Here is a 12,477-nt window from a genome sequence, read left to right as displayed (position 1 = left end):
TGCAATTGATTATAATGGTGTCCCAAGTAATGAGGTTTAATTATTTTGACCAGTCATCAACATGAAAGAAAGGCAAGCTAAAAAATTGTACAATAGCAATAAAATTTTTCAGAAATACAGAATAAGTTATAAAATAAAGCTTTCTGCTTATATGGTGCGCGCGCACACGCACACACGCGCACACACGCGCGCGCACACACACACACACACACACACACACACAAAAAAATATGTTGATGGCCCACAAAAAGGTTATTGTGTCCAGGTTAGCTATCTATTTTAGCTATAAAAATTTTTTGATGCACAAGTATGAGGTCAGTTGTAATTTTTAAAGACAGGAACATCAATTTTATCAGTTGAATTTAAAGAGAAAATTTGTACCTTCAGCTATTTTGAACAGAAATTGTACATGTTAATATGGCTCATACCTATTCCAGTTGTTATCCTTGGGAGGATCACATTGTTTCCTTTCTGACAACAGCAGTCAATACAAAGTAATGAAATTATAAAGGATTAAGACATAAGTTATTATATTTGTTTTATTAAACAAGCTGATAAATGTTAAGCTGAAAATAGTTTTTGATGACTATTTATAAAAATCAGCCTGGTTAATAGTGTATTACTTGACAACATATTTTATTTTCTGGATAAAGGTAACTTTCATTCAGAAAATAATATATGTTATCTCTGAAATGTGAGAATGTTCATCTGGAAGACTAAGTGGTTTTTTGAACCCGGGCACTAAAAGGAAAAAATTCTACAATCTAGACACAAAGTTAACAAGATACATTCCGAACTTTTTAAATGTACCTTGCACATATAAAAAAATCAGTTACATGTGCATGGTAGCAGCTTTCAAAAATATCAAAGTATGCCTGAGCTGAGGGTCACTACTTAAAGGACTTGCCTTTAAATTAAACTAAAGCTAGTCTGAAATTAGAAAGTAAGGATCACTGGAAACAGTACAGGATGGAACAGTATCTGCTGCCATACAAAAACATAAATGCCTGTTTGATCAGCTGCTGCCTCTGCATATCAGTTGAGGACAGTGTTCATGATAAAGTGAGCATGCTGCATATAGATAATTTTCTGTTCATTTCAACTGAAAATATTAATTCTTTTAAATTAAATCAAATATGTTCCCTATTTAATACATGATGCTGATGTTGTGGAACACAACATGCTTGCATCATACTTGGAAGACCTATGCCATAATAAATCCAATCACTGTCAACACCAGCAACAGTCTGTATTTAGGTCCACAAATAACACAGGAAAAATGCTCAACCAGAGAAAATTAACTTGTCACTGCACATTCCTTGTACAGCAATAAGCAAGATTCTGGTACTGGGATGCAACACATTCAATCTACAAGTTTTCCTGATTTTACTCCAATAATGACACCTTCATAGCCAGGTGGGCAGGAGCAGCAGTGCATAGCACACGCTTCTTGATTAGACATGGGTTCAAGCCCATGACCACCAAATGCGGAGGATGCGGAAAGGTCAGGAAATGACCACCGCATATCCCTGGAGCAATATGGTCTTAGTTGCTAATGCTCCTAAAAACCAAATAACAACAACAACTCCAATAATGTTATCTTACCATCCAAAAATAATTTTCAAATTTTTTTTTTTTTATTCAGAGTAATATATATCATGAACAAAATATCCTGCAGAAAAATACCTTTCAAGGAATATATAAGCATATTAAAAACAAAATACTGTATATGCAAAAAATCACCACAAATAAAATACAAAAGATTAAAACCTCTATACAAACTATTAGAATAATAATAACAAATATCGCTAAATATATAATATTTTACTACAGAATGCAGAAATTATAAATAATACATACCCACTCTCTGGACAAAAAGCTGTATCACATATTATTGCCACTCCCTTTGCAATCTGATCTTCTACAGACACAATTGTTTTTAAAATATTATCTGTATTCCATGTTTCTCTGAATGTTATTCCTTCGAGAAAAAAGTTATAAAAATTCAGATAATTTACTCAGAATATTATATAGTCTAGCTTTTATGAGTATGCATGTACACAGTATAAAACTTTTCTCATGTATGGGACCAAAGGAGTGTGCATATATATGAGGTGTGGCAATGAAGTTCTTGTGTGGAAGGTGCAATAAAAAGAGCGCAAAGTGAAGGAGCACAAAAAGTTTCATTTTTATTCAAAGAAATCACCACCTAATTAAAAGCACTTATTACACCATTCTAAAAGTTTCTGAAAAGAATCAGCAAAGGTGTCCAAAGAGATGATGTACAGTTCGGCAGTTAGATTTTTTTTTATGTCCTCGACATCCTGAAATCTCTTTCCTTTGAGAACAGTGAGGACCTTGGGAAAGAGGAAGAAGTCTGCTGGTGCTAGATCGGGAAAGTAGAGTAGACGGTTGATCTGTAAAAATGACATTTTTCTTCAGAAATGTCTTCACAAGGGGAGAATGGGCAGGGACAATGTCGTGCAACAAGGACCTTAGTGATTATTATTATCATTAGCCATATGGTACAAGGCAGTCTGAGGCTTTTGCTGCACCAGCAAAAAAAAAAAAAAATTTACTTACCCTGAGAGAGAGAGAGAGAGAAGTAGATGGGAATCACCAAGGAAGAGAAGAATGATGATATCCAGCTCAGGACCCTGGGTGTGCCAAGCCCATACTCGCCAGATGTGAGTCCCTGGGGTTATGATTTTGAAGTCCACTGCATGCTCTGACACTTCGTGTCTGGGTTGAACTGAAACACCCAACACTTATCTCCAGTGACAATACAGTAGAGGCAATTAGGATTGTTTTGATAAGTCTGGATAAAGGCTCCCCATGATAACACTCTTCATTGTTTGTTCACTCGTGAAGCTGTGCAGCACATATTTGCACAGACCTTTCTTTTCCCTATCTTCATACAGAATTTGACAAACTGTCTCCTTATTCATAAACCACTCATTAGCCACATTCTGAGAGTTGAACAATGTTCTTGTTCTACCAGTTCCCAAAACTCTGTCCTCATTTCAAGAGGTTGATGGATGCTCACTTCTTGGGTCACATAAACATCTTCACATCTATCTTTGAACCACTTGTAGCATTCAAACACACTGGTATAATTAATGTTTCATCACCATAAATAGTTTTTAATATTTTATACATTTCTGTTGCATATTTTCCCAGTTCAGAGCAAAATTTGATATTTGTTCATTGCTCCATTTCAAAATTGTAACTGGAACGTTTCAAGTAATAACCTAGTTATTACGTTTCAAGTAATAACCTAGTTATTACGTTTCAAATAATAACCTAGTTATTACGTTTCAAGTAATAATTAGGTTATTACTTGAAACCTGTCAGCCTACTGGATATGCTCAATGCTAATAGGATTCTTCTTCTTGCTCAGAACAATTGCCTGAGAGGGCATAAATTCAAATTGAGGAAAGACAGTTGTAGGATAGATGTGAGGAAATTTGCCTTTAGCCAGTGGGTGGTTGATTGCTGGAACAAACTTCCATCTGTTGTTGTAGAAGTTGATAGCTTAAACAGATTCAAGGCAGAACTAGACAAACACTTGGAGCAAGTGGATGGGTGAAATGAGAAAGGGGTTTTTTTTTTTTTTTTGGCTGATGCTATATAAGCTTGCTTTCTTGCATCATGCGTCTTTACTAATGCTAATTTCTGTACCACCATCTGTTGGAGAAAGTTTGAACAACAACAACATACCACTTCCTTTATTTTGAAACTCATCAAACATGACCGAAATAGTACCAGTCTGGGATCTTTATTGCCAACAACTTGTATACACATTAAAAGTTCTGTCAACACTTTATATACATTTTTAAAGTTCTGTTAACACAATATCCACAAATTATATCTGTATAAACTCTGAAGAGATATATTGCCACCTAACAACTACGTTTAAAAATAATAATAGCTATTTAAGATATAAAGATATAAAATAAGTCAAAATTTTAAATATAAAACAAGTCAAAATTTTAAATATAAAACAAGTCAAAATTTTAAATATAAAACAAGTCAAAATTTAAAATATAAAAATGTCTATTATTTTTAAATATAAAACTGCTATATGGCTCAGATGTAATATAAGAGTTCCACAAGATCCTAATAACAAAGAAATCACTGAAGTATCATATTACGATTTAGGTGATAAGGTAGATGAACGTCAATGTTGTGGCATTTATCTTCTCATGGCAAACTCGGAGGAGCCACACATTCACACTGTCATGGAGGGAAAGTACGTTTGCCGATGGCAGATACCTATCCAGCTGCTTTAAAGACTTTGTTGTTTGACAACACAGAAAAGGGAGACACTTCCAAGAAAACATTCAAGTCTACAACAATCTTTATGCCTTTGTGTCTTTTAATGCCGAAAACATGGACTGCCAGAAAAAAAAGAAAAAAAAAAAAAAACGAGGGGGAAAAATTGCAAAAGTTGCTTCATTGGGCCTACCTCCTCCAAGGATGGATGAAGTAATGGTTGAAGTAGAGAGTAGCACCATCTGGTGCCACTCCCAATATCTACCACCCACCACTGGATGCTAAAGCTAAACAGGTCCATTTCCACAGCTGGAGGAAGATGAAAAGTAGAAACACTGAACATACTGCATGTGGCACAGAATAAAGTCACGTGTTCAAGCCTTAAGCAGATGGGTCAGTTTGAAAAGTCACAGACAGTCTCTTGAGGAAAACGGTGGAGCAAGTGGAACTGTCCCCAATATGGCTACCACAACTGAAGGGCAAGACCACCCAACCTAACTAACTGGAACTGCTTCCTGTGCAACCATGCTAGTAACCACCCAAAAAGGAACAAAGAACCAATGCATGAAGTAGAGCATCGAAATTAATACGTTCATCATACAAGCATACTACGCAGTAACCAAGCTAGAGACCAATATACAGGATGAAACTACACACAAAGTGGTTAGAACAGTGCCCAACTGTTCAGATCATTGAATAGCAGACCATCATCATGAAGAACCTGACAGCTTCTAAAATCCTGAAAAAAAAATCAAGCAGGATGTGAGCAACCAAGTACAGAGAAGAAGGATTATGGATAGAAATGAACCAGAACTAGAGGAGGAACAGTAAATACAAGAAGTACAACCCAAAGCAGATGAAGTGGAAAGAGATGAGGTGTGATATTAGTATTAGTAATGGCTGCATGGTGCAAGAAAGCCTATGAAAAAAAAAAAAAAAAAACACGAATAAAACAACGATAAAAAAAAAAAAATAAATAATAATAATTAATAAAAGAAAAGGAAATTAAACCTATCATCCTATGCGTTTCTCTCACCCGAAAGTACTATCCAGATGACCTTTGAATTTCCCCAAACTGTCTCCAAAAATGGATGAAGTAATGCAAAAGACCAGGCTGAATTTTTTCAGCCTGGTCTGTACTTATTAACAGGAGAGACTGTTTCTACAGGGATGGGATACACTTAAATAGAAAGGGTGCAAGAATATTTGTTAATGCTATCGAGGCAGTGTTAGGTGGGTTGGAAAACTGCTATTGAGCATTATCTGCAAGTTTTGTTATATAACTTCCGTATCAAGTTTTATGTATTAATTAATAATGTTACGTTTGTAAAATGTAAAATGTTTTAGACTGCATTGTAAAAAATGTGAAGGTTTATGAGCTTAGACCCCAAAAGTTTTGCATTTTCTACCAAAAGTTAACTAGGTATACCAAGTTTCGGAGCACTACGTCTCAATGTTGTGCGACAGTAACACTTAAAACTTTGAAAATTCTTTGTGATTTGCTCTGCGTAACACAAGTTGTTGTTGTTGTTGTTATTTGGTTTTTAGGAGCATTAGCAACTAAGGCCATATTGCTCCGGGGATATGCGGTGGTCATTCCCTGACCTTTCCGCATCCTCCATATTTGGTGGTCACGGACTCGAACCCCGGTCGAATCAAGAAGCATGTGCTATGCACTGCTGCTCCTGCCCACCTGGCTACAGAGGTGCCCGTAACACAAGTGACTTAGCATTAGCATTAGCATTAGTAGAGGCATTTGATGCAAGAAAGCAAGCTTATGCAGCATCAGCCAAAAAAAAAAAAAAAAAAACCCCCACTTCCACTTCACCCCTCTGTTCGTTCAAAATACCTGTCCAGCTGAGCCTTAAACTTATTTAGGCTATCAACCTCCACCACAAGGGATGGAAGTCTGTTCCACCAACCAACCACCCGCTGGCTAAACGCAAATTTCCGCACGTCTATCCTACATCTGTCTTTCCTCAATTTGAATTTATGCCCTCTCAGGTGATTTTTCTGAGCTAGAGGAAGAATCCCATCAGCATTGAGCATGCTTAAACCATCCAAGGCTTTATACACCTCTATCAGATCACCTCGCTGGTGCCTAGTCTCCAGACACTGTAATTTGCAAAACTTAAACCTTTCTTCGTAAGAGCACCCCTTTGTTCCATTCACTAATCTTGTTGCCCTTCTCTGTACTCGTTCCAGCAGCTCTACATCCTTCTTGAAATGAGGCCTCCAGACCTGTATACAGTACTCTAGGTGTGGCCTGACCATCGCCTTATACAATGGAATAATCACCTCCTTATCCCTGCTGGAAAAATTCCTGTATATCATTGATAATACTCCATGAGCTACTTTTGCAGCCCGTCTGCACTGCTCAGAGAACTTCATATCTGCCTGCACAACCACCCCCAAGTCCCTTTCATTCTCTACCACTGTCAGTGTAGTACCACAGAGTTGATACGTTGCTCTGGGGTTGCTGTTTCCCATGTGTAGTACTTTACATTTATCAATGTTAAACTTCATTTGCCACCTCTCAGCCCATCTGCTCAACCTTTCCAGATCCCGTTGCAGCAGCATAGTGTCAGTAGTGTCCTTGACAACCCTGCCAACCTTTGTATCGTCTGCAAACTTGGACATTAAGCCCGATATACCATCATCAATATCATTTATAAATACAGAAAACAATAATGGACCCAACACTGAGCCCTGAGGGACTCCACTAATAACATCAGTCCACGATGAGCAGTGTCCATTGATTACCACTGTCTGTCTTCTCCCCCTCAACCACCCCTTTATCCATAGCAGCAATTTGCCTCCAATGTCACACTGCTCCAATTTGTGTAGCAGTCTTCCATGTGCAACAGTATCAAAAGCCTTTCTAAGATCCAAGTATATAATATCAAAGTTATTCCCTGCATCCAGTTCTTTTGTGACTGCATCATAGTATCCAATCAAGTTGGTCAGGCAAGACTTCCCCTTAACAAAACCATGCTGTGTCTGAGCTATAACTGAAGTCTTGTCTAAATGATCCTGCAGTGCTTCTTTAACCAGTGCCTCCATTAATTTTCCTGGAACAGAAGTTAAGCTCACAGGTCTATAATTACTTGTGTCAGCCTTTGATCCTCCTTTGTGAATTGGGGTCACATTTGCACATTTCCAGTCTATGGGTACCTCCCCTGAGTCCAAGGAAGCTCTCATAATTATGGCTAAGGGTTTGCTTACTTCCTTTGCTGCCTCCTTTAATATAACTGGATAGATCCCATCCACCCCGGGTGCCTTTCTTGTGTTTATCTTCAACAGTTTCTCCTCCACTTTACTCCCAGTTATTTCAAGATTCTGTAGCTTACTGCTAGAGTTGAATACACCTCTGGCATTCCCCTCGCTGAATAACTCCTCATGTGTGAATGTCGATGCAAAATATTCATTTAGTTTGTTAGCTACCTGAGCAGGATCATCAACAGTTGACCCATCAATATCAAGTGGACCAATCTGATTCATCCCCTTCCTTCTAGAGTTTACATAAGTAAAGAACTCTTTGCTGTTTTTCTTTGCATCCCTTGCCAAGGATTTCTCGTAATCTGCCTTCGCCTGCCTAACCTCCTTTGTAACTTGGTTGCATATCAACTTGTATCTATCATAGGCTTCTGTGTCATGTGTTAATTTGTATGTATCCCATGCATTTTTCTTCTCTGCCATATGCCTCATTAGTTCATCTGACATCCATTTTGGCCTAAACCTTGAACAATATTTCTTAGTTGGTATGTAAAGCCTAGTAGCTTCCAAGATAAGTTCTTTGAATGCTTCCCATTTTGAATTTGCTGTTGGTAACATCATCAGTTGGTCCCACTGTATAGAATTTAAATACTGTCTCAGTCCATCGTAGTCGCCTTTACGGAAGCAATAACCCTTCCCTTTACCCCTAATGGTAGTTACCTCTTTGAGTAAATCCCACTTCAGCACACTGTGATCACTGCCACCTAGTGGTTCATTTATCTGCAGATTCTTAATGCATGAAGAATCACTGCTGATAATCAAATCAAGAGTATTACTCCCTCTAGTTGCCTCCCGAACATGCTGATGTAGAAAACAATCATCCAATAAATCCACAAAAGTCCTGCTAGTGTGTGAGTAACCAGCCCCCAAATTCCAGTCAATATCTGGGAAATTAAAATCTCCCATTATAAGACACTCTGATTTACTGGCCCACTCTATTTCCCTGTACAGTTCCTTATTATACTCATCAGAGTTATTAGGCCTATAGCACACTCCTACTCTCAATTTTGATCTCCCAATGTTTATGTCACACCAAACTGACTCCACACTGCACTGTCCAGCGATGTCGACTGGCTTTACTTCCTTGGTTTTTATGTGTTTCTTAACTAATAACATAACCCCTCCTCCCTTCCTATCCTGTCTATCCTTTCTGTAGACGTTGTACTCCCCAAATTGCAGTTCTGCATCCCTTATATCTGTGTGACACCACGTCTCTGATATCCCAACAATATCTGCCTTCGATGTTTTGAGCAAAAAACTTCCACAAAAAAGTATGCTGGTGCCTCAAGCATACTATATTTTGAACTGAATTTTTGCACAGCCTCTTTGGAAACCTGTTTAAACATCTACACCAAGTTTCAACAAAATTGAAGATGGTCGAGCATTGACCATCTTCAAAATTAGGCCATTTAACATGGCCTAATTTTTAATCACCCATAAGTGAATTTGGATGAAATTCTAGTGAATATATATAAATGAATTTAGATGAAATGCTAGTGAATATATAAGTTATAATCTTAGAGCAACTACTCTGTGAATAACAGAATTTTTGTTTTGCTCAAAGGTAATTCTTACCAAAATCAGGAACATTATATTTTGTCTCCAAAAATCCAGTTACTCTACCAGTATCATTATTGGAAGAGCCGTTAACAATAAATTCAACTCCTGAAGCAGTTTTTGACTTGTAATCCAGTCTCAGAAATCCAAAGGCTGAAAAAGAAAAAAAAATTCAATTTATTTATTTTTAATAATTGATGAATTTATTCAGTTCAACAAATTTATTTGGAGCAAAAAAAAAAAAAGACAAAAATACAAATGTAGCTGTTTATAATACAGTGTTTTTCAGCCTATTTTAGCTTCTGAAGCTTAGAGCTCAATAAGAAATAAAAGAATTCATCAAAAATTAGAATCTTCAGAAGTGACAGTTTTAAAAAAATAAATGGAACTAACAGATAGAGGAATAGCAAGTCATATATCTCTTAATAAATCTCGAGATAAACAAATATCAAATCAAAGGTATGTAAAGCAAATTTATGGTGGCATGGACATGTAAAAAAACGGATGGGAATAAGGGAGATTATCTGAACAAATTGAACAAAAATGAATGGTAACAGGTTCCAGAGGAAAAAGAGTGGCATCCAACCATTTTTCTGCCGGAGGCTAAAACAAATAAAATACTAAAAGTTGAAGCCATTATAGGTTTTTGCCAATATTGGGCCATGGGCCACAAGAATAGTTCCTTTCCACTAATTATGCATTTTTAAAAATATGATTTAATTTCTGTTTATAAATGTTTATACAGAATAACAATTGATGGTCCTATTAAGGTCGTTGAAAAACTGAATATACATTTTGTATCTACATTCACCTGAAGAAATTTTTTGGGATGGGGATACCAGAAGTATCCCCATCCTAAGGAAGGCCAATGCAAGCTACCGCTTGCATTGGCCTTCCAAACAGCGTCACTGTCGTCAGTTCATTTACAAACATGTTTTGCTATGCATCTAGTTTAAAAGTGGTAAGAAAAGTCGTAAAGCTATTACTTTAGATACAAAGGTCAAAATTCTTAAACCTAGTGATGAAGGTGTATCAAACACTGAGATAGGCCAAAGGCTCATACTACAATTATCACTGTGCTTAAAAACAAACAAAACATCCTTGATGGAGTGAAAAATGCTAAACCAGTGCATACTACTCTAATTCAGAAGAGAGATAGCCTAACTGCAGACATGGAAAAACTTTTAATTATATAGACTGATGATCAGACTAGTCACCATGTGCCTTTAAGCCAAGGTATCATTCAAAATAAAGCCCAAAGCCTTTTTGATTAAAAATGAAGGCTAAAAAAGGTGAGACAGCTAAGGATGCTGAATTTGGAGCAAGTAGAGGTTGCTAGGTTTAAGAGATGTTCTAACCTACATAATATCAAAGTGCAAGGTGAGGCAGCAGCTGCTGATACCGTTGCTGTAGAAAGCTTTCCACATGATCTTGCCAAAATTATTGACGACGGTGGCTACTCAAAGGATCAGATTTTTAATGTGGATTTGACTGGGCTGTTTTGGAAAAAGATGCCATCTAGAACATTCGTTGCAAAGGAGGAGAAAACCATGCCAGGTTTGAAGCCAGAAAAAGATAGGCTTACCCTTTTGTTAGGTGCAAATGCATCAGGTAGCCTTAAGGTAAAGCCTATGCTCGTTTACCACTCAGCCAACCCTAGAGCTTCGAAGAACTATGCTAAGACTAGCCATCCAGTTCTTTTGAAGTCTAATTCCAAGGCATGGGTTACTGCATCCATTTTTGAAGAATGATTTGCACCTACTTCGTATCAACAGTTATAGGGTACTGTAAAGACAATAACATCCCATTTAAAATTATTTTCCTTCTGGACAATGCACCTGGACACCCTCGAATGTTAGAAGATTTGAACCCTCACATTCGAGTGATATTCTTATCATCAAATACCACCTCACTTCGCCAGCCCATGGATCAATGTGTCATTGCTGCTTTCAAACTTTATTATTTAAGAAGAACTTCCAAGTGCATTACAGCAATTGATACAGAAGAAGGAAGAAGGCAAGAAGTTGTCAGGAAATTTTGGAAAGGCTTCAACAACGTGAATGGAATAAAGACTATACGAGATGCTTAGAATGATGTGAAGATAACAACACTGCAGGGGGCCTGGAAAAAGTTATGCCCACAGTTGCTTGATGACACTGAAGGATTTGAAAATCCTGTTCTGGATGTAACTAATAACATTGTACAGATGGCAAGGCAATTAGATCTGGAAGTTGAGCCAGAAGATGTAGTTGAACTTCTGGAGTCACATTCTGAGCCTTTAAGCAATGAAGATCTCCTTGCACTTCATGAGAATAGGGAAAATGAAGAGATGTCTGAAGACATATGAAGCTCTGAGTCCGAAGGGCTAACCACAAAAATTCTATCAGAAGCTATCCGGCATTTTGAAATTGGCATGGTCCTTTTAGAGAAGCATGATAGGGACTTTGAAAGAAGTTCAAAAGTCAATGCTAACTTTGTAAGGGATTATGCCTGTTACACCGAAATCTACAGGGAAAATAAAAAGCAGTCTAGCATGCAAACCCCTTTAGACAGGTACTTCAAAGAAATACCAGCACCCACTGAAAGTCCTACTCGACCATCAACATCCAGAGAAAGGCCAGTCAGACCATCAACATCAACCCAAAGCCCTACCCCTCCTTCTAGGACTATTACTGCTTCAAGAAGTTCATCCAAATCTCCTGCAAGAAAGAGTGTATCCCTTGATGATTCTACTTATGAGGATATACCCTCCCCCTCAGACTTCCTCAAATAAATTTTTGTTTCCCGATTTTACATATTCCAGCCCTAGTAAGAAAAGGAAGACTAGTACATTAAAGGTAAGTCAAGTGTACTGTACTACTTATTTTAACTGTCTGTACTGTGTCTAGCACTACTATCCAGTGATTAGTAATTAAAAAACTAATTTTGAATTAGTTTTTCTGATTTTTCAAAAGTAGGTACTTGGGGTCTAAATGACTCCATGTAATTAGAAGAAGAACAACCCTTTTCGCAGAGGTTGATGGATTAATGTAGAATCTGAATAGTTACTGAAATCTATGATTTCAAAATTATTTTTTGCATCCAGTTCCTTTGTGATTACATCACAGTTGCTAATCAGATTGGTCAAACAGGATATACAGTATATTATCATATTATCTGATCTACAAAATACAGGGCATTAGTAAAGGCACATGATGCAAGAAAGCAGGCTTATATAGCATCAGCCAAAAAAAACTGTTCTCATTTCACCCACCTCCTTGCTCCAATTGTTTGTCTAGTTCTGCCTTGAATCTATTTAACCTATCAACTTCTACAACGACAGATGGAAGTTTGTTCCAGCAATCAACCACCCGCTGGCTAAAGGCAAAC

General features: G+C 37.3%; 1 protein-coding gene across 1 annotated transcript in view; it reads right to left on the bottom strand.

The window, feature by feature from the left end:
• LOC150075203 (non-selective voltage-gated ion channel VDAC2-like) overlaps nucleotides 1-12,477 on the bottom strand; it is a 65,839-nt gene that overhangs the window by 45,838 nt on the left and 7,524 nt on the right. The window contains exons 2-3 of the mRNA XM_090388736.1: nucleotides 9,127-9,261; nucleotides 1,861-1,981 (exon numbers count right to left, since the gene is read on the bottom strand). Of these exons, the coding sequence (XP_090244862.1) occupies nucleotides 1,861-1,981; nucleotides 9,127-9,261 (256 nt within the window). The remainder of the gene's footprint in view (nucleotides 1-1,860; nucleotides 1,982-9,126; nucleotides 9,262-12,477) is intronic.

This window comes from Mastigoproctus giganteus, chromosome 14 (assembly GCF_048544385.1).
Source record: "Mastigoproctus giganteus isolate SK-2022 chromosome 14, ASM4854438v1, whole genome shotgun sequence".
Classification (NCBI taxonomy): domain Eukaryota; kingdom Metazoa; phylum Arthropoda; class Arachnida; order Uropygi; family Thelyphonidae; genus Mastigoproctus; species Mastigoproctus giganteus.
This window is presented reverse-complemented; position numbering and strand designations above follow the sequence as displayed.